The 23,366-nt window shown below is 36.5% G+C and overlaps 1 protein-coding gene across 1 annotated transcript; it reads left to right on the top strand.

The window, feature by feature from the left end:
- Positions 1-7,694: 7,694 nt before the first annotated feature.
- Positions 7,695-22,890, top strand: LOC140862395 (uncharacterized). Its single transcript, XM_073265416.1, has 8 exons — positions 7,695-7,899; positions 8,032-8,086; positions 8,316-8,649; positions 8,788-9,162; positions 9,601-10,122; positions 10,258-10,383; positions 10,787-11,230; positions 22,798-22,890. Exons 1-8 carry the CDS (start codon positions 7,695-7,697, stop codon positions 22,888-22,890), a joined length of 2,154 nt encoding a protein of 717 aa, XP_073121517.1.
- The last annotated feature ends 476 nt before the right edge of the window (positions 22,891-23,366 follow it).

Genomic DNA, 23,366 nt, shown 5'->3' with positions numbered 1-23,366 from the left:
ACGAACCATTTAGAAATAAATAATTGGTACATGATTGTGTTTTAAATATAAATAAAAAATATTTATTTTATTGTATTTTTCAGTTTATTAAAATATATTTTAGACGTATATATGATTTATTTATGACTATGATTTTATAACTATATAATTATAACAATTTCAATATAAATAGCAGGAAAAAATATATTTTTTTATATTTTTATAAATATTTTGAGAATATATTGTGTAAATCTATAATAGTTATCCAAAGACTAAAACAATTATCTATCATAATATAATTTTAAAAACTTAAGTTTATTTTTACACTTTTATTCATAAAATAATTTTGAAAAATAAAATGACTAATTGAATTTATTTATTAAAAATATGTGGATACAAAGCAATTTTATTCAAAAATAAAATTGATTGTTTATTTGGATATACCAATATTCAAGTAATTTATAATAATTTATATATCAATTTGTTAATTTATCAATTATTCATGAATTTTAATTTGTTACTTTTGTGTGTGAATAAATTTTTATTTTTTATTTACTTTTGAAACTTTTTTTTTTAAATAGGTAAAGAACCTAAAAAAAAAAATAAGGAATAAACAAAGAAGGAAAGCAAAAGTAAAGGTAAATAAATAAATTGATATCTCACAAGCAAAACGTCACCGTTTTGCTCTAACAGTACCGAATACTGTTATTAGCCAACCGTAGAGGATTTGTGTCCTCTTAGATACACCATCTCTATAAGCTCAAGAACATATCTATACATTAAAATCTCGAATCTAACATAACCCAAAATTTGGAACTTGGTAGAATCTTATCAAACTTACATATAATGTAACCCTCGACGCTAGAATTCCAAATATGCGTTATATCTTTAAAATCTAACGGTCGGATAAAGCCGGATCAGAGCTCCAAGAACTAAAAAATGGTGTGGGTTTCTTCTTCTCTTCTTTTTGCTTCTCAAGGCTGATGGTTGAAAAAGGGGGTGTGTTACATTTTCAAGAATTTTTCTAGATTTCGAGGACGAAATCTTTTTTCAAATAGGGGAGAATGTAGTGACCAGAATCCAAAATTTATAATTAATTGGCGATTAATGTTGTAATCATGTTAGAGTGAGTAAAACATGATTAACGATTTCCTAATGGGTATAATAAGTTGAAAAATGGATTCAAAATACTCGAAAATGGTCCGGAGGATCTCAAGACCTCGGGAAGATCGAATGATCAAAACCAGGATCAGAGGATCCGATCGGCGTAAGTTCAGTTGCTCTTTTGGAGTTTGGAGGCAAAGGGAAGATCGGACGATCCGAAGCCTTTTCCGCCAAGTGTCCTAGATGAAGTCAGAAAGGAGGTCATCATAGTGATTTCATGGCTAGATTGGACGATCCGAAGTCAGGGATCGGACCTTCTGATATTTTGTTCAAACAGATGGCAAAGTATTGTGATACATGGAGATCTGGCGAGATCGAACGATCCGAATTGGGGGATCGGATCGCTTGATCGTGGGCTAAATATAGGGGGTTCGAGAGCCTCATCACTACTCTCCTTTTAGTTGGTGTTTAAGGGTGTTTCTAGCCACCTAGGCTGGTCCAAGAGTTAACTAGTCATTTCTAAGGTAGTAGCGGAGTTGTGCCCAAGTTATGGGGCCATTGCCATCAGCGGGCTAACGACGGACGCAGGTATGGTCCGATATCCCTAAAAATATTAGGGAGCATTTAGTAGCTTAGTTAAGGCTTTTAGTTCATGATTAGTGATGTATGATTATGTTGACTTGTAGGCTTGGAACCTAGAGTGGTGCATCTAGGACTGCCTTAGTGAGGTACGTAAGTACTGACTGAGATTGCCAACGAGTATGCATTTTTATGTATTGCATTTATATGTCATGATTACATGATTACTGCTTTGATATATTATGCTAAATATGCATAGATCATATTGAGTCATTGTCTCTTTCAAGATGAGCCAGAGTTGTTAGGTGCTCAGCACTTTTTAGGACGTTCTAACACTGAAAGTCACTCCGACCAATGGGTCGCGCAGACTTTAGTGATCCACGAACATTTTTAGAGCCACGTCCAGTAGGAGTGAGTGGTTGGACCTAGTGGTCTGATTCTCTGAGGTTACAGCTCATGTCCTAGTCGCCATTCTGAGCAGATTTGATCAGTATATCCCAAATATGGATACCCGGACATTTCATTATGCATGCATCATGTTTGTTTGTTTACTCGTACTAGCGTACTGAGCCTTATGCTCACGTCCAGTGTTTTCTATGTTGTCTGAACACCCTATTTGACGGGGCAGTTGCGAGTAGTTCACCCAGAGACTTGAAATAGATGATGACCAGGGCTTCACAACGAGATTAGTTGTTAGGTTATATTTTATTAAGTATCATTCAATTGGTTGAATTATTTGGATTTGTTTAAACGGTTGTATTATGTCGGTCAATTATTATTTATTTGGTTTTCTTCAATGTATCTCTGATTATGTTATTTGCATGTTTAATTAAGTTTTAATATCTAATTAGTAGGTGACCTGGGTAAGGGTCAGTAGAGACATCGTTGCCCATACAACGCTACAAATGGTGTCATACCAATACTGTAGTGATAACTGTTGTTGTACGCGAATTCAATCAATGGCAAATGATACTGTCTAGCTGGACCAAAATCCATAGTACAGGCTTGTAACATATCCTCAAGAGTACGGATCGTACGCTTTGTCTGCCCATCTGTCTCTGGGTGATACGATGCACTCAAACTGATAGTAGTGCCCAAATCATGCTGAAAACTCCCCCAGAACCTCAAAGTAGACCTGGGGCCTCTATCACTGACAGGTACTCAATGGAATCGTACATTCTCCTTAATGTATAAGCGAGCCATGCGATCAAAATTGTAATCTTGGTTATACGAAATAAAATGCACTGACTTAGTGAGTCGATCCACCATAACCCAGATAACATCACAATTCCTTGAAGACATCGGCAAATGGTTTACAAAATTCATCGTGATAAACTCCTATTTCCACTCCGGAATCGGAAAATATGAAGCAATCCTCCAGATCGTCGATGTTCTACCTTAACCTGTTGTGACACTAAACATCTTGAAACATACTGGTAAACATTTTGCTTCATTCCTTTCCACCAAAACCGAGTTCGCAAATCCTTGTACATCTTATTGCTCCCTGGGTGAACACACAACTTGGTACAATGTGCTTGAGATATAATTTTCTCTCTCAGAGTGTCATCCTCAGGTAATACAGTAAGTCCAGATAAGCACAATAAACCATCTGACTGATAATGGAATCCAGAAATACTGCACTGTTGGCTAGCCTAGCCAATCACTGATTCTTCAGATCAGACATCTGAGCATCACGAATCTGAGGATACAAAGCTGGCTCGGATAGAATCGCCAACATCTGAATACTCACCATTCCTTTTTTATGTTTAAAGGTGAATCCTGATTGTGTGACATTCTCTGGACAACTCACTATCTCCATCAACTTTGTCTGCTATAATTTGAGTAGGGAATTTCAGGTTGAGGTGGCAAGTGCATCCTATTACTCTCAATAAGTTGAAGACTAGCCTTGCTAAAATGATATTGTATTAGGAAGAAGGAGACTTTACCACCTAAAAATTTATCAACTTCATAGCCTGCTATGGGTAAAAACCAAATGAGGGTGACGAAACAACTTCTTCTAGAGGTTTGACTCTTGACAAAGCCAACAATTGAAGTGTTCACATGTGTTGATTGGGCGTCATTATCTATTCTAACTTAAGGAATGCACCATAAAATATTATTTATGAATAGCTTCTGGAATTCACGAAGACCTTCTTTACCAAAAAATTTAGAGATCATAGGTGAGATAATCAACGTGCCACCATATTTGCCACAAAGGGCCTTCAAACCATCATTGTTAAAGGGTAAGTCTTCAGGAACTTTAGATATCTCGCATTTCATATGTCCTCTTTAGCAGACCCCCTAGTTATCATCACAATAATGTCTTTAGTCTGAAAGTGTTCATCTTTATTACCGTATTGATGCTTGTTGTCTCTCTATTGGTCTTGAGATTTATCCACAAAGTCTCCAGCAATCTCCGTGAAACTTCCCTCTAACCTCTAATATTTAAAAGATATTAACATAATGTGGAATTTTCAAAAAAATTTGGCATGAACTATTTAAAACATTTACAAACCACTTGTCCAAACAGCACACCAAAGATTTAACCGAACGAGACAACAATGCAAACGATGAACGATCAAGGAACGAAATTAAAGTAGTTCAAAGTTGCGAATCCAAAAGTTTAACAGTCAAACACTCATCATGCAATCAAATGGAAATAAAAAATAAAAATCTTCAAATTTAAAACTTACAAATTTAACCAACATAAAAATATTAACCAACAAACTAAAAAATTCTATAATTTTCTAAATATACTCATGACAACCAATTTACAAAGAAATAACATTGTGCGGAAATCTAGCAAGATCGGAGGGATGTGCCAAGTCAGCATCGCATTCCACTCAAGAGTCATGCCCCTAGATCTCAACGAAAGTTTAACTTGTACCAAGCAAAGTAGTGAGTTTAAAGCCACAACAAGTATAAAGTATGAAATATCGAGGGATACATAATACATGCACATGCCTTTTAAAATAACTGTACTCAAAATACATTGAAACTTTTCTCGGAAAAATGCTTGAGTTAAAAGAAGATGAGACATGGAACTTTAAAGAAAGCGCATACAATGAACTCACTCAACTTAAACTCAAACTTACGCTTCAAACTTTAACTTTACTCATGCCTTTAAACATGAACTTTCATAAACTTTAACTTTACTCATGCCCTTAAACATAAACTCTAATAAACATTAACTTTGAACTTTCCTCTATGAATTTAGATCCTCGATTGTGACCCTTTTTTTTTATCGATCAATGGCTACAGTACTATGCCGACAAAGAAGCTGAGATTTTTCGTGATCCCACATTTCCCCTCTAAATTGGTAGGGGAACCGAGATACCTCCTGGCCCTACACTACACGTCTGTTTTGGAAAGTGATCTGAGGTGTTCCCCAACCGAACATTGCATGTCTGACTTGTCAAGTGAGCCGAGGTGTCTCCCAACCAAATATTTCATGTCTTATTTGGCAAGTGAGCCAAGGCTTCCCTAGACCGACATTGCATGTCTATTGTCGCAATCAATTTTCCTCATTCAAAACTTTTACTTTAACTCAACTTCAAACATTTACTTTGCATAACATCAACACAAATTTCCTTTTGAATCGAAAACGCAAGGTATTTTACTCAACTTGTTTAAAAGTTAACTCAACTCGAATGATTGAAGCAACACACTCAAATACACAACTTTAGAGGATGAAAACACGCTTTAAATCAAGGAAATATAATGATTAAGGGGATGCCTCCTAGGCTAGACTAACAACCAAACTCTCATTTATACTCAACCAAGACTCACCACAAGCGATCAAATCGGAAAGCCCATAATTCAACCTTTCCTTAACCGAATTGACTTTCGCTTGAACCGACACCCTCACACCCTAAAATATCCCAAAGATCAGTCCTTAACCTCCCATGCCAACCCGAGCAGCCCGAAAAAAATTGATTTCCGGGCAGCAACTACACTCAACAAAAATTTGCATAACCACCTTAACTTAATTCACCATTAACCTATCCAAAACTTAATCGATGGCTCCCAAATTGAACCGACACGTTCACCACATCCTAGACTTGAACTAAGGCCGATCCACCCCCTATCCAAACAACTTAATCCAACCCACCAGAACCGAAATCCAGAGGAAAATCCAAGGGACGTCAAAAATTTGCACAAGTCCACTACTATCTTAACTCTTACGAACTCTTCAACAATTGAATTTCCCAACTTCAAGCCTTCAAACCAACTCTATTAACTCCCTTAGACCGCATTGAAACCTCAAGTCAAGCCCTCACACACGAAGCTAGATCAAAGTCAAATTTTTAGCCGACCTTCCCCAACCGGGACAACCCTACACACGGCCTCACTAGTCACTTCCATATGCCTAAGCCATCATTTCCAGCCCTTATAACCTTCTCATACCTCATCCAAGACACCATTTAGACTCCAATTCAACTAGCCTAGGCAGCCCTTAAGCATCATTCAATCCAAAATTCTGAAATGAGCTCAAACAGCCCACGACTAGTGGCTGAAAATTTTGAAATGCTCAAACAACATAAAAAAGCATCCAACACACATAATATAGCTCATTTCAATACCAATTAGGCATATAATTTCGAGATTTGGGCATAAACTGATGCGATCATGGATAGCTCGCATGTTGATCAAGTGGTTAAGGATCCGTTGGAGTTGCCTAGAGGACCAATTACGAGAGGTCGAGCTAAGAGATTCAAAGATGCGCTTCAATCTTTGATGGTGGAATGTCAAGGAAGAATTGGAATGCTTGAAGATTATTTTGAAGGATGTTACAATGTTATTGAAGTTCAAATAAGTCAAGAGAGCGGAAAAAATGTCGAAGAGAATTCAAAAATATGCAACAGAGACGCATGCGTGCCCGCGCCTCAGTCGAGTGATTTCAAGAGTTTCGGACAGACCACTATGCGCGCCCGCGCGTAGGTCCAGAGAGCCATGCGCGCCCGCGCCAATCGACGTGCGGCCGCGCCTCGGAGTTTTACACACAGTTCGGCGTGTTTGTGTGTGTGCGAGACTTTTTGATATTTTAGCATTATTTTATATATTTTGAGTCTTTTAATTATACTAGGAAACTTTCTAGATGATATCTTTGATATCTTTAGGCTATATTTTGCGTTATCTTTTATTTTTGATTGTAAACTATAAATACTTTTGTTTATTTCATTAATAATAATTCAGATTTAGTTTATACAAAAATTATTGAAAATTCTCTCAAGAATTTTATTCAAAGCTTTGCTTTGTTCTTCAAATCAAACTTTCTCAGTTAATTACTTAGAAACGTTTGTCGATTGTTTCTCATTGAAGATTGTCAGATACAAGTTTATCTGAAGGTTTTCTTTGGTTTCAATTGTTGTGGTTTCTGTTGTTAATCGTACCGTCGATTAAAGGTGGAAATCCAAAACCCTATCAATTTTACTTGTTTCAAAGATTGGGCAAAACTTTGAGTCTTTTGTTTATTGGTTAGAGGGTGCGATTCAAATTGTAATCATGTTTGCTAATCTTACACAACAAGATTCATATCATTTGGTATCAAAGCCAAGGTTTTGAATCAAGTAAGTACCTATCTTCATCTATCTCTATTCTTCGTGTTCTTCGTTCTTCATCTAAGTCTATTCTTTATAAAATTTTTGTGTCGTTTCTTTCAAACTTGTTATCCAAGTCTCGTGTCTTGTGCTACAAGTTATAAATTTCAAAAAAAAAAAAAAGAAAAAAAAACCGGTCAAAAAAAAATGAAGAAAAGTAACTTGTGGCCAATTTCTTTGTCTTTATTCATCCTTGAAGCGAGTCAGAGTCAAGTTGTCCATAAAATTTCCTACTTGTGTTTGTGCAATCTTTGTGGGTCAATTTTCAAGCGTCTAAAAGTTTTAAACTTGAAGGTTTGAATCTTATTCTACAAAGCAAAGCCTCTTCATAAATTTGAGTGAAAAAAAAGGAGTGCTTGAGTGATTCGTTTGGAGTGAACTGTGAGAATTTTTGTGAGGAAGTTTATTACTAACGATTTTTTTGCAGGTACCATGAACCCCAATAAGGATGTTAGTGAGAGTGTGAACCAAGAAATTTCCAAGGTTCAAATGGATGAGTTGATGGGGCAGTTGACTAGGGCGATGAGATCGGAGTTAGAACCTCTTCATGAGAGGATGAGTAAGTTGGAGGAGAGTAGTGGTAGTGGAAAGAAAAATAAAAATAGGAAGGGGAATGATTTTGAAGACGATGAGGAAAGTTTTGATGAGAATTGGGAGGAGGAGAGAAGAGTACATAGGGGTAGACATAGGCGAGAAGCGGTGCGAGGAAAATATACGGAGGGTAGTAAGGAAGATGGGAATATCAGTAGTATTAAGATGAAAATTCCAGCGTTTCGGGGAAAATCTGATCCGGAGGCGTATCTGAAATGGGAAAAGCGTGTAGAGTTTGTGTTTGATTGTCATCACTATTCTGATCTTAAGAAAGTGCGGTTGGCAGTGGTTGAGTTTGTAGATTATGCATTAATCTGGTGGGATCAATTAGTGACCACTAGAAGGAGATGTGGAGAACCTCCTATTGAGACGTGGGAAGAGATGAAGCGTGTCATGAAGAAGCGGTTTGTGCCTAACCATTATTATCATGAAATGTACAGGCGTTTACAAACTTTGAAGCAGGGTAACAAGGAGCGTGGAGGATTATTACAAGGAGTTGGAGACCACGATGATTCGGACCAATATTGAGGAGGATACCGAAGCTACAATGGCCCGATTTTTGTGCGGTTTGAATAGAGAAATCCAAGACCAAGTGGAGCTTCGCCATTGTTTAGATTTGGATGAGATGGTGCAGACGGCCATGAAGGTGGAACAACAGCTCAAGAGAAGAGGAGCTGGTCGATTTCCTTCAGGTGGAGGATCGTCGACTTCTTGGCGTCCAAGCGTTGCAAAACGGGAGGACAACAAGCAAGGGTTCAAACCAAAACCTGACACCAGATTGGAGACACCAAAGCAAGTTGTTAAAGGTACATCTGAAACTTCTAATACTCGATCTAGAGATATTAAATGTTTTCGGTGTCAAGGTATTGGCCATATCTCTAGCCAATGCCCAAATAAGAAATTGATGATTGTTAATGCTTGTGGTGATGTGGAGTCGGAGAGTGAGGAGGAAAGTTATGATGAAATGCCTGCATTGGTAGATCCTGATGATGAGGATGGTTTTGGGGCTGTTTTTGGTGAGTTGTTGGTAAGTAGGAGAGCATTATATGCACAACCTAGAGGAGAGGAAGAGAGCCAGAGGGAAAATCTTTTCCATACTCGTTGTTTTGTAAAGGGAAAGGTATGCAGTCTTATCATTGATGGGGGTAGTTGCACCAATGTAGCGAGTTGCAAACTTGTGGAAAAATTAGGGTTGTCTCTTTTGAAGCATCCTCAACCATATAGGTTGCAATGGTTTAATGACTGTGCGGAGGTGAGAGTTAATAGGCGAGTTGTGGTGCCATTTTCTATTGGCAAATATGTTGACGAGGTCTTGTGTGATGTGGTCCCTATGCAAGCGTGTCATATTTTATTGGGTATACCATGGCAGTTTGATAGGAGAGTGGTTCATGATGGATTTAAAAATAAATATTCGTTTGTAATGAAAAAAGAGTCCATTGTATTGTTGCCTATGACTCCAAAGCAAGTGTTGGAGGACCAAATGAAAAAGAAAAAGAGAGATGAGGCCGAAAGAGAGAGTGATCAAAAAAGTGAGGTGGCCTTAGAAAAAAAGAATGATTCAAAAAAAGATGGAAAAAAAATTGAGCGAAAAGAGGCTGAGAAAAATATATATATAGCCCAAAAGAGTGAGTTGAGAGATGTTATGAATTCTCAAATTCCACTTGGGATGATGATTTATAAGGAGGTACTCCTTAACACAAGTGATATAGCCGGAGATCTTCCGAGCGTTGTTGTTTTTCAATTGCAGGAATTCGATGATTTATTTCCGGAGGAGCTACCTCAAGGATTACCACCTTTGAGAGGAATTGAGCACCAAATTGATTTGGTACCCGGGAGTGCATTGTCGAATCGTCCAGCTTATAGGAGCAATCCTGAGGAAACTAAGGAGTTGCAACGACAGGTAAGTGAGCTTTTAGACAAAGGTTTTGTGCGTGAGTCGATGTCACCGTGTGCTGTGCCTGTATTGTTAGTATCTAAAAAGGATGGATCTTGGCGTATGTGTGTTGATTGTAGAGCTATAAATAACATTACCTTTAAGTATAGGCATCCTATTCCTAGGCTTGATGAGATGTTAGATGAATTGCATGGTGCTTGTGTGTTTAGCAAGATTGATCTTAAAAGTGGCTATCATCAAATTAGGATGAGAGAGGGAGATGAATGGAAAACTGCATTCAAAACAAAGTATGGGTTGTATGAATGGATGGTTATGCCTTTTTGTTTGACTAATGCACCTAGTACTTTCATGCGTTTAATGAATCATGTTTTGCGTGCATATCTTGGGAAGTTTGTGGTTATCTATTTTGATGATATATTGGTATATAGCAAAAACTTAGATGATCATGCGGAACATTTGAGAGTTGTTTTAATCACATTGTGTGCTGAACATTTATATGCTAACCTTAAGAAATGTGTGTTTTGTACAAAAGAACTCGTGTTTCTTGGGTTTGTTGTGAGTTCGCAAGGTGTGACAGTTGATGAAGAAAAGGTAAGTGCTATTCGAGATTGGCCAACACCCACTTCTATTGGTCAAGTTCGAAGTTTCCATGGCGTTGCGAGTTTTTACAAGAGGTTCGTGAAGGATTTTAGCTGTCATCAAGAAAAACGTTCCATTCCATTGGGGCGAGGAGCAAGAGAAGTCTTTCAATATTATTAAGCAAAAGTTAATTAATGCTCCTTTACTTGTTTTACCTGATTTTACTAATATGTTTGAAATTGAATGTGATGCATCAGGTGTAGGGATTGGAGGAGTTTTGATGCAAGGGGGAAAGCCAGTGACGTATTTCAGCGAGAAGTTAAGTGGAGCGTCTTTGAATTATCCTACCTACGATAAGGAGTTCTATGCGTTGGTAAGGGTACTCGAGACATGGCAGCATTACTTGAGGCCAAAAGAATTCGTGATTCATACGGATCATGAGTCCTTGAAGCATCTCAAGGGACAACAAAAGTTGAATAAAAGACATGCCAAATGGGTAGCGTTCGTAGAAACTTTTCCTTATGTAATCAAGTACAAGCAAGGTAAGGAGAATGTAGTGGCAGATGCATTGTCGCGAAGGTACGTGCTCTTAACTACTCTAGATTCTAAGTTTTTGGGATTTGAGTATGTGAAGGAGTTGTATGCCAATGATCATGATTTTGGTGAGATTTATGTGTCATGTTTGCATGGTCCGAGGGATAAATTTTTCATGCATGATGGATATTTGTTTAAGGAAGATAAATTGTGTGTGCCTAAATCGTCCATTCGTGAGTTACTTGTTAGGGAATCACATGGGGGTGGTTTGATGAGACATTTTGGTGTGGCTAAAACTTATGATACTTTGCATGAACATTTTTATTGGCCACATATGAAGCATGATGTTGAGAATATTTGTGAGAGATGTGTAACTTGTAGAAAAGCTAAGTCTAGGACACAACCACATGGATTGTATACTCCACTTCCTGTTCCTAGTGAACCGTGGGTAGATATTTCTATGGATTTTGTTTTAGGACTACCAAGGTCTAAGAAGAGGAGGGATTCTGTGTTTGTGGTGGTTGATAGATTTTCTAAGATGGCTCATTTCATTGCGTGTCATAAATCTGATGATGCATCTCATAATGCGGACTTATTCTTTAATGAAATTGTTAGATTGCATGGCATGCCTAGGAGTATTGTTTCTGATAGAGATACTCGTTTCTTGAGCTACTTTTGGAAAACATTATGGTGCAAGCTTGGTACTAAATTACTGTTTTCAAATACATGTCATCCTCAAACGGATGGTCAAACTGAGGTTGTTAATAGGAAGTTAGAAACTTTGTTACGTGCTATAAATAAAAAGAATTTGAAAAATTGGGAGGAATGTTTGCCATTTGTTGAGTTTGCATATAATCGTAGTATGCATTCTATTACAAATTTTTCACCATTTGAAATTGTGTATGGTTTTAATACTTTAACCCCGTTGAATTTGATGTCTTTTCCTATGAGTGAAAGAGTTAGTACGGATGGAAAGAAAAAGGCTGAGTTTGTGAGAAATTTGCATGAGAAGGTGAAAGAGAACATTGAGAAAAAGAACTTGCAATACACAAAGCAAGCAAATAAAGGTAAAAAGAAGGTTGTATTTGAACCGGGTGATTGGGTGTTGTTGCATCTGAGAAAAGAGCGTTTTCCGGAAAAAAGACGTTCAAAGCTTCTACCTAGGGGTGATGGACCTTTCCAAGTTTTGGAGCGGATCAATGACAACGCCTACAAATTGGATTTGCCAGGTGAGTACAACGTGAGTACTACTTTTAATGTTTCTGATTTCTCGTTGTTTGATGTAGGTGATGATCGAGATTTGAGGACAAATCCTTTTCAAGAAGGGGAGGATGATGCGATCATGGATAGCTCGCATGTTGATCAAGTGGTTAAGGATCCGTTGGAGTTGCCTAGAGGACCAATTACGAGAGGTCGAGCTAAGAGATTCAAAGATGCGCTTCAATCTTTGATGGTGGAATGTCAAGGAAGCATTGGAATGCTTGAAGATTATTTTGAAGGATGTTACAATGTTATTGAAGTTCAAAGAAGTCAAGAGAGCGGAGAAAATGTCGAAGAGAATTCAAAAATATGCAACAGAGACGCATGCGCGCCCGCGCTTGTCTGACGCGCGCCCGTTCCTCAGTCGAGTGATTTCAAGAGTTTCGGACAGACCTCTATGCGCGCCCGCGCATAGGTCCAGAGAGCCATGCGCGCCCGCGCCAATCGACGTGCGGCCGCGCCTCGGAGTTTTACACACAGTTCGGCATGTTTGTGTGTGTGCGAGACTTTTTGATATTTTAGCATTATTTTATATATTTTGAGTCTTTTAATTATACTAGGAAACTTTCTAGATGATATCTTTGATATCTTTAGGCTATATTTTGCGTTATCTTTTATTTTTGATTGTAAACTATAAATACTTTTGTTTATTTCATTAATAATAATTCAGATTCAGTTTATACAAAAATTATTGAAAATTCTCTCAAGAATTTTATTCAAAGCTTTGCTTTGTTCTTCAAATCAAACTTTCTCAGTTAATTACTTGGAAACGTTTGTCGATTGTTTCTCACTGAAGATTGTCAGATACAAGTTTATCTGAAGGTTTTCTTTGGTTTCAATTGTTGTGATTTCTGTTGTTAATCGTACCGTCAATTAAAGGTGGAAATCCAAAACCCTATCAATTTTACTTGTTTCAAAGATTGGGCAAAACTTTGAGTCTTTTGTTTATTGGTTAGAGGGTGCGATTCAAATTGTAATCGTGTTTGCTAATCTTACACAACAAGATTCATATCATAAACCCTACTGGAGTTTTTCTGAAATTTCGAAATGTCCAAACACCAATACACAAAACACAAAATACTTGAAGAAAACATGGCACACAACATAATATCTTCACTTGGTGGTCAAAATAAATGTTTATACTTGTCTTTGTCTTCAAAAATATACCAGAAAAGTGTGGGAAAAGCTGAAAAAATATGAGAGTAGCTTCTTTTCCTTCATAATCTCGAGCTCCGGCCAGTGAAGACGCGGGACGGCGGGATGGCGTCGGTGAAGGGTATTAAAAATGTATATATGTGTGTATATGTGTGTGTAAGTAAAAGTCTAAAATTTGCTAATTTAAAAACTTAAAGAGTTGCTATTAGGCATTTTACAACTTCTACACTACTCACAAAAAATCACTCAAATTCTCATATCTTTGAAAATTTACCAATTGAAGGGAATATCAATTACTCGAGTTTTAAAATACAAATTCTAAAAGTAATAAAATAAACTCTACAATTTCGTAAAAATAATTATGGCCGCCCGGAAAGTCTTAAAACAAAACTTTATCTATTTTTCTCAGTTTTTCAGAAATCTCAAATCTTGTGAAACTAAGAGTTACCGCCAAAATCTACCGTCTCCTCAAGCCGGACCCGAAATCACATAACTCAAGATTAATTAGCTTAAATAATTAAGCAAAATAATAATTTAAAGGAATTTAGAACAATTAAATCTCTCAAATTAAAATTATAAATATTTAAGAGAAACAATTTCTATTCGGATTTTTAAAATATGAATTTTTTGAAGGTAATTACATAAACTTTAAAAAAATTAAATAAATAAGACTACTCAAAAATCCTTAAAATAAAGCTTTACCTAGTTTTCTCGACTTTTAAGGAATTAAAATAAATTTATGTTGCTCGAGAATCCTTAAAATAATCATTTAATAAATTTCGTCAAGTTAACAACATAAAACTCAAAAATAAATTATAACTCACGACTCCGCTTCCGTCCGCCGGCCCCAAAATAAGAAAACTCAAGAATTCTTTTAAATCAATACGTAAATATTTTGATGTCACAATGATAAATAAAATATTTAAATGTAAAATAATCGATTAAAATAATTTAAATAAACTAAATGAATGTTTAAAAGTCATTTTAATAAATACAAGAAGAATTAAAAATATTTAAAACAAATTGGATAATCAAAAGCCTTAAAATAAATAAGATAGACATTTAAAAATCACTTAAATAACTAACCTATATACTTTAATTATTTTAAATAAATAAGCTGGACTATTAAAATTATTTAAATAAGCAATCTTAAACCTTTAAAATCATTAAAGCAAATAAGTTATATAATAAAATCATTTAAATAAGTAAAATTAAATAATTAAAAGCATTAATTAAATAGTTAGTATAATAAAATCATTTAAATAAATAATTAACATTTTATTATCACAATAATTCAAATAAAGAATTTAAATCAATTAAAATTAAAAATGATAATTATAATATTTATTTAATTTAATGCATACGATTTAGTAGATTGGGTTTTTAGGCGCTACAATTCTTTCCTCCCTTAAATAGAATTTCGTCCTTAAAATTTATGTCTTACTAGCTAGGTCCCGATACATTAGACCAGATCAACACTAAATTTTTCGATCCTTGCGCCTACATGGGTTGGCCCAAATCAGATTTTGCTGCGTATTCTGATACTTATTGATATCTATATCATCAATGATCTGACTAACTCTTACTGCAAATAAATTCACAATTCTTATTTATTTCCAAATGATTGTATCCTAAGGGAAATTTCAAATCAATGTTCCAATGTGACTTTAAGAGTTTTAATTCGCCAGCTAAACTCCTAAAATATCTTATACTTTCCTTATTTCGATAACTTTAAATCCTAGGTCACAACTTCAATCAATAAAAGTATGTAAAACCAATAAATAATTTATGTCGACCGCAACTATAAATTAAAAGCTTTCTAACAACAAAACTATACTTAATGTCTATTTACCAATTAAGCTTAACACATATAATATAGAACTCGAGCTCCTGAGTAGCCCACGAGTTCCCAAAATACTTAACAATCAAGCGCTCAGGTTTCTTAAAAGAAATTTTATCACTGCACAAATTACTTTCGATCCAAATTTACAAACATAAAAACTTCATCCTACCGCCATTTATAAGTTTTACAACCAAAACATTCTTAGATCTTTAAGTCATTGCACAACTTACTCTTAATTATTCTTATATTTCTCCATAGTAACAATTTTTTAACCACAAAAATGAACGTATGCTAATAACTGTCTAGTAATCCACTAACTCTTCTTATCATGATAGCTCAATAAAAGAAATTTCTCAAAAATTTTCATGAAGTGTAGTTCAAAATTTTTTTACATAATTAGTTGTAGTCGAAACTCCACCACAAATAATTGAAAGATATGCTTAAAATTTTAAATAAATAATTTATGAACAAAAGCTATAAAAATAAATGCTTTCGAAAATTATATTTTTGTTGCTAAAATATTTTCTTAAAATTTTTCTCACGACTCGGTGAATGCCTTAAAAATATTTTTGCATGCAAACAAATAATTTCAGACATCATTTTAGAAATGCTAAATGTCAAAGGAAGTTGTTGCCCTCAAAAGTTCTAAAAATACTCATTCTACTCACTAGACTTGTTCAGGCTTCTAAAATCATTTAAACTCTCTTTCAAAAATTCATATGTCCGAACCTGTATCAAAACTTCTCTGCAAGTCCCAAACTCTGACTCATACCCAAGAGTAAAATTTCAGACCTTAAACTTGACAAATACAGCAACGTACATAATCGATACCGCAACTTCCAAGAACTTACTACAACTAGGCTATCTGCATTCATCAACCATGTAGTAGCAACTTAAAGAACCAAAACATGAACGTTTGACAGCCACTATAAAAATCCACGACAGCCCAAGGATTGGACAATAATAATTTCTTAGTGATAGCAGCCTAGTTGAACCAATTGACAATTTCGTATATTGTCCATAGCAAGAACCCACTTCTCAAGTCTTACCTGTCACACTAGCATGCATCTTAAATACTAAAGTCAAGTCCTGGCTACGCTACCAACTCAAAACAGAACCCAACCCAAAAGCAGCATAACAGCAAGTGAAAGATTCCTAAAATGTTGCTACAGCTTGCTTAATCTAGCCATTTGTTCAACTCGGCCTCTAACCTCTTATTTACTCAACCCATTGCTTCTCTAACATTCTAGCTTATATCCCAATTCACCACAATCAATTCTTTTCTTCTCATACTATACAAACAATCCTAACAACGTCAGAACACAGTCACCAGTTACAACCAACGACCCGAATCCTCGGCCGACTCAACATCTTGACAAAGAAACTCACTCCCAACAACCCATAACATAACTGGTAATATTCTCAACACAGCAGCAACAACCATCAAAACAAGATCAAAAACGAAAATTTCCATCGACGTCAAACAGTGCAAAAATGGGAATAAAAATATCAAGAAAATGTTTAAACATCATTTAAAACTTGATTTTCCATACACACAAATCATCAATATCAAAGTTACGACCTCATGATGTAGTACAAAAAGGTAGAAACATGCATTTTTAAATAGGTTTGAAACTATCAATCAGATCTATAACTGTATTATAAACCCTTCACTTTAATTCTAGTGTGCAACATTCCTCAATTTTGTTAACACAAAAATTGCAATGATACTTTAAACTTATCCACGATTCTTGCACAAGTTTAGACTCATTAATTAACAGGCAAAACTTACGTCTATCAATCTCTAAACAAGATAGTCACTTAATTGTATCCAACTAAAATCCTTTATAAGAAAATAACTTACAATAATAACACCACAATTAATATCTCATAATGAACAAGTTAATATTCTTCGATGGACTCCAACCTTCTCATCAAAATTATTAGAACCACTTAGTATCTCGAATAAATTCCACGCACTGTCTAATACTGGAAGGGATATTGGTACACCAACTCCACTTAACTTAAAATCGCATGCTTTTTTAAAAAAAAAAAACATTTAAATGGTATGCTTTAAACTACTTAAAAAAAATTTAAACAAAAACAAGCACTGAACTACACATTTAAATAATTTAAGCATCTAACTTTGAAAATATTTTAAAGTAGATGACATCAAAATATTTAAAGTAGTAATTCAAATACGACTAACATATAAAATTTATTAAAACTTACATACTTTGAGGCGAGACTTCTCGAGCTCCTTGCAATCGGTAGTAGGCATAAACCAAAACAAATACCATGCTCTGATACCAACTGAAACGTCCCTCTAACCTCTAATATTTAAGAGATATTAAAATAATGAATATTTTTTAAATAAAATTGGCATGACCTATTTAAAACATTTACGAACCACCTGTCCAAACAGCACACCAAAGATTTAACCTAACGAGACAACAATGCAAACGATGAACGATCAAGGAACGAAATGAAAGTAGTTCAAAGTTTCAAATCCAAAAGTTTAACAGTCAAACACTCATCATGCCATCAAATGAAAATAAAGAATAAACATCCTTAAATTTAAAACTTACAAATTTAACCAACATAAAAATATTAACCAACAAACTAAACAATTTCTATATACTCATGACATCGAATTTACAAAGAAATAAAATTGTATGGAAAGCTAGGATAGGTCGGAGGGATGTGTCAAGCCCGCATCGCATTTCACTCAAGAGTCATGCCCCTCGATCTCAACGAAAGTCTAAACTGCACCAAGCTAAGTAGTGAGTCTAAAGACTCAACAAGTATAAAGCATGAAATATCGAGGGACATATAATACATGCACACTGTAGTATCCCGGTCTCATTTTACAAGATTAAGTTGCTAATCATGTTTAAATTTAATAAAACATTATTAAAGGATTTAAATATGATCAACCGAACCAGGGATTTGGGTCCAAAATGCCGAAAAATGCTAAATGGGCTTATTTGGGCTCGGGCAGTTCAGAGGGTCCGAACCAGATCGGAGCCATCGATGGAGATCGGAACCTACGAATGGGTTCGGAGCGTCCGAACGCATATCGGACCGTTTGATCTCAATACCATGCACGTGGCCAGAAGGTTCGCACACGTAGCTGCATGCAAGGAGATCGGAGCCTCCAAAGTGGGATCAGAGCATCCGATCTCACCCGATCGGAACATGGCACCCATGCACGGATCGAAGCGTCCAATCCCAAGCCTATAAATAGGGGCGTGAAGGCTCATTTTCGAATCGCTAAGAATCCTCTCCTCTCCCGTGATGGATCAATTTTAAGGGCTTTTGGACTCCTTTTTTAAGAGTTGGAGTAGGAAGTAGTATTTTTATAGCGGAAAGTGTCCGTAGTAGTGGCCAGGCGATGGAACTCTGGCAAGGCATCCAAGGGTCGTAGCTAGGCTATGCCCAAGCTCGGGGGCATGTGTCATCAGCGGGCTGACGACGAAAGAATGTATGGCTTTGTTTCCTTATAGTAAATAGAGAGTAGACTATAGTTTAATTAAGGCTTTTATAGCCTAATAAGTTATGTTTGGCATGTTAGATAATGCATTGTATTTATACATTGTAGTGCTGCATGGTAGGCTTGGACCTAGATGGAAGCTTCTAGGATGTGCCCTAGAAAGGTACGGAAGTATTATTCGAGATATCCAGATTGAGTATGCATGTATTATGTGTTTGCATGGATTACGTGATTGCATGATTTATATTTATATATAGCATTTCATAACTGTATGTTTCATATATGAGCATATTGAGCCTTTACCTTAGGTATCCTGTAGTAGGGCGCTCACCTTACGAGTTTGTGGATGGTTGGATACGTAAGTCTTGTTTTAGGTCACCGTGATGGTTGGACACATGTACTAGTATCAGGTCACCATTATCCACTGGGTATAGGATCCACCACCTGATGCGATGGCGCAGCGTGCTATATACCCTGGACCCGATCTATGAGCTTGTTTCTTAACTTGAGTGTCTTGGTACCCAGTTCACTTGCATACATGCACACATAACACCGTATACTCATACTCTCGTATTGAGCGTATTGGCTCACTTCCGGTTGTTTTCTGTTATCTAGATACCCCATTCATTGGGGCAAATGCAGGTTGTTGCTCCTGAGGTCAGGGAGATTAGGTGTAGTAGCCCGGTTCCATTTTACAAGATTAAGTTATTTTAAACATGTTAGAAAATGACATATAATTTTAAAAGTGTCAAAACATATTCAAGAAGTCCTTATTTGCTAAAAATAAGTGGAAAATCATATCCAAAACGTCCGAAAATGGTAGGGTAGGTCCCGGGGGGTCCAAAATGAGTTCGGAAGGACCAAAATAGTTTGGAGCATGCGGACCAGTTTGGGTCATCCAAACCATTTCGGGCCATCCGAACTCAGCAGAGTTCAGGTGTCTATTTGGATCGGACAAGTGGTAGTTCGGACCATTCGAACCCAGTTCGGACCGTCCGAACTCCGCCTATAAATAGGCCATCCGAGGGCCTCGTTTCTCACACAATTTCACACTCTCTCTCTCTCTCGGTTCCAGCTTGTTTTAGGGGTTTAGGGGTGATTCCAGCCTTCCTAGGCTTGGTCCGGAGGTTGGCCAGGCGCTCCAGGGTTGCGGCGGAGCAGTGCCCAAGTTCTGGGGCAGTCGTCATTAGCGGGCTGACGACGGACACAGTTGTAGCTTTGGCTCCTTAAAGAAAATAGGGAGTATGCTATAGAGTAGCTAAGGCTTTTAGAATAAGGTTATAATGCATGAGTATTTTGCATTGTAGTGCGGACTATAGGCTTGGACATAGAGCTGGTCTAGCTTGCCTAGTGTTTGTGGTACGGAAGTAATACTCAAGATATCCAGATTGAGTATGTATGTATTATGTGTTTACATGGATTATGTGATTGCATATTTTATATGCCTTTATATATAGCATGTCATGACTGTATGTTGCATACATGAGCATATTGAGTCTTTATCCTAATTGAGATATCCGGTATTATGATATCCAGTCCGTAGATGGTTGGACACAGAAACACGTGTTAGGTCACCAAAATAAGTTGGACACAGATCTCGTGTTAGGTCACTGATATTTGTTTGGACACATGTACTTGTGTTAGGTCACCATCAGGGCTTCTAAGTATGTTAGTCACCTCCTGTAGCGACGGCTCAGCGTGGCACATACCAGGACCCAAGTTTGTTCTTGATCAGATATTCTTGACCTCATGTCTTCGTACTCAGTTCACTTGCATACATGCACATATAATATTGTATACTCATACTCTCGTACTGAGCTTTTCATGCTCACGTCCCATAATTTGTTGTATCTGGAAACCTATTCCATGGGGCAGGTCTGCGGCTGGATGAGGCAGGTGGTTCCAAGAGAGCTTAGGCAATTGATGACCAGCAGGGCTTTGTCTAGGCTTTTGTTACTAATGTATCTGGGTTAATAAACTGGATTTATTAGATTTGGTTGTATCATAATTATTTTATTTTGGGATTTATTTATGTTTTTCCGCTGTTAATTCTGATGATTTATTATTTAAGTTAAATGCATGTTTAACTTCTAATTAGTAGGTGATCACGGTGCAGTTCACTACATTAGGTGGTGACCAAGGCTGGATAACAGGGTTGACCACTAGGATTTACCTTCTGGTATTGGTTTATTTAAAAGTTCCGCATTTACTCTGATTAAGGTTATTTAATGTTTAATTGAATGCTTAACTCTCTGATTAGTAGGTGATCATGGTGCGGGTCACTACACACATGCCCTTTAAAATAACTGTACTCAAAATACTTTGAAATTTTCCTTGGAAAAATGTTTGAAGTTAATAGAAGATGAGACTTGGAACTTTAACGAAAGGGCATACAATGAACTCACTCTACTTAAACTCAAACTCACGTTTCAAACTTTAACTTTATTCATGCCTTTAAACATAAACTTTCATAAACTTTAACTTTACTCATGCCTTTAAACATAAAATCTCATAAACTTTAACTTTAACTTTAACTTTGAACTTTTCTCTATGAATTTAGATCCTCGATTGTGACCCTATTTGTTTTGATCAATCAATGGCTACAGTACTATGCCAACAAGGAAGCCAAAATTTTCCCGTCCCCACATTGCCCCTCTAAATTGGTAGGGGAACCGAGATACCTCCGACCCTACAATATACGTCTGTTTTGGCAAGTGAGCCGAGGTGTCCCCCAACCAAACATTACACGTCTAATTTGGCAAGTGAGCCGAGGTGTCCTCCGACCGAACATTGCACGTCTGAGTTGGCAAGTGAGCCGAGGCATCTTCCGACCGACATTGCACGTCTATTGTCACAATCAACTTTTCTCATTCAATACTTTTACCTTAACTCAACTTCAAACTTTTACTTTGATCAACATCAACACAAATTTCCACTTGAATCGAAAATGCAAGGTATTTTACTCAACTTGTTTAAAACTTAACTCAACTCGAATGATTGAAGCAACACACTCGAATACACAAATTTAGAGGATGAAAACACGCTTTAAATCAAGAAAATATAATGATTAAGGTTCTAACTCCTAGGCAAGATTAAACAATCAAACTCTCCTTTATCCTCAACCAAAACTCACCACAAGCATTCAAACCAAAAAGCCCATAACTCGACCTTTTCTTAACCGAATTGACTTCCGCTTGAACCGACACCCTCTACACACCCTAAAATATCCCAAGGATCAGTCAACCTCCCATGCCAACCCCAGAAGCCCGAACAAAACGTATTTCCGAGCAGCAACTAAACTCAACAAAAATCTACACAACCACCTTAACTTAGTTCACCCTTAACCTATTCAAAACTTAACTGAATGGCTCCCAAATTGAACCGACACATTCAACAAATCCTAGAATTGACTAAGGCCAATCCACCTCCTGTCCAGACAAATTAATCCAATCCACCATAATTGAACTCTAGAGGCAAATCCACGGGACGTAAAAATTTGCACAAGTCCACTACTATCTTAACCCTTACGAACTCTTCACCGATTGAATTTTCCAACTTTCAGCCTACAAACCAACTCTATTAAATATCCTTAGACCATATTGAAACCTCGAGCCAAGCCCTCATGCCCGAAGCTATCTCAAAGTCAAATTTTTAGCCGACTTTCCCCAACCGGGACAACCATACACACGGCCTCGCTAGTCACTTCCATATGCCTAATCAATCATTTCTAGCCTTCTAAACTTCTCCTACCTCATCCAAGACACTGTTTAGACTCCAATTCAACTAGCCTAGGCAGCCCTTAAGCATCATTCAATCCAAAATTCAAAAATGAGCTCAAACAACCCATGACTAGTGGCTGCAAATTTCGAAATGCTCAGCAACATCAAAAATCATCCAACACACATAACATAGCTCATTTCAACACCAATTATGCATTATAATTTTCGAGATTTGGGCATAAAACCTAATGAAGTTTTCTGAAATTTTGAAATGCCTTAACACCAATACACAAAACCCAAAATACTTGAAGAAAACATGACACACAACATAATATCTTCACTTGATGGTCAAAATAAATGTTTATACTTGCCTTTTCTGCAAAATAAACAAGAAAAAAAATTGGAAAAGCTGAAAAAGGTGAGAGTAGCTTTCTTTACTTCATAATCTTGAGCTCCGACCGGTGAAGAGGCGGGACGACAGCGGCGGAGGTGAAGTGGTTGCCGTGAGTTTGGATGGGAGAAGGGTGAGTGGCATGAGGTTTGGGGAGAAGAAGTGGTGATGGGGCGGCTAGAGTTAAGGGGAAGGAGAGAGATCTATTTTATTTTATTTTTTGGTATTAAAAGTGTGTATATGTGTATAAGTGTATGTATATGTGTGTGTAAGTAAAAGCCTAACAGTTGCTACTATAAAACTTAAAGAGTTGCAATTAGGCATTTTACAACTTATACACTACTCACACAAAATCACTCAAATTCCCATATCTTTGAAAATTTACCAATTAAAGGGATTTAAATATCATTTACTCGAGTTTTAAAATACTAATTTGAAAAGTAATAAAATAAACTCTACAATTTCGTAAAAAATAATTATGGCCTCCCGGAAAATTTCTAAACAAAACTTTATCTAGTTTCCTCAATTTTTCAGAAATCTCAAATCTTGTGAAACTAAGAATTACCGCCAAAATCCACCGTCTCCTCAAGCCGGACCCGGAATCACTGAACTCAAGAACTCAAGATTAATTAGCTTAAATAATTA

The sequence above is a fragment of the Henckelia pumila genome, chromosome 4 (genome assembly GCF_033568475.1).
Source record: "Henckelia pumila isolate YLH828 chromosome 4, ASM3356847v2, whole genome shotgun sequence".
NCBI classification, from domain to species: domain Eukaryota; kingdom Viridiplantae; phylum Streptophyta; class Magnoliopsida; order Lamiales; family Gesneriaceae; genus Henckelia; species Henckelia pumila.
This window is presented reverse-complemented; position numbering and strand designations above follow the sequence as displayed.

Excerpts from the sequence above, each read along its gene's own strand:
- LOC140862395 (XM_073265416.1), top strand. The coding sequence starts at position 7,695 with ATGAACCCCAATAAGGATGTTAGTGAGAGTGTGAACCAAGAAATTTCC. Across the intron at positions 8,650-8,787 it reads GATTGGAGACACCAAAGCAA|TCGGAGAGTGAGGAGGAAAG; the intron begins GTTGTTAAAGGT and ends GGTGATGTGGAG. Across the intron at positions 9,163-9,600 it reads TTGGCAAATATGTTGACGAG|GAATTCGATGATTTATTTCC; the intron begins GTCTTGTGTGAT and ends TTTCAATTGCAG.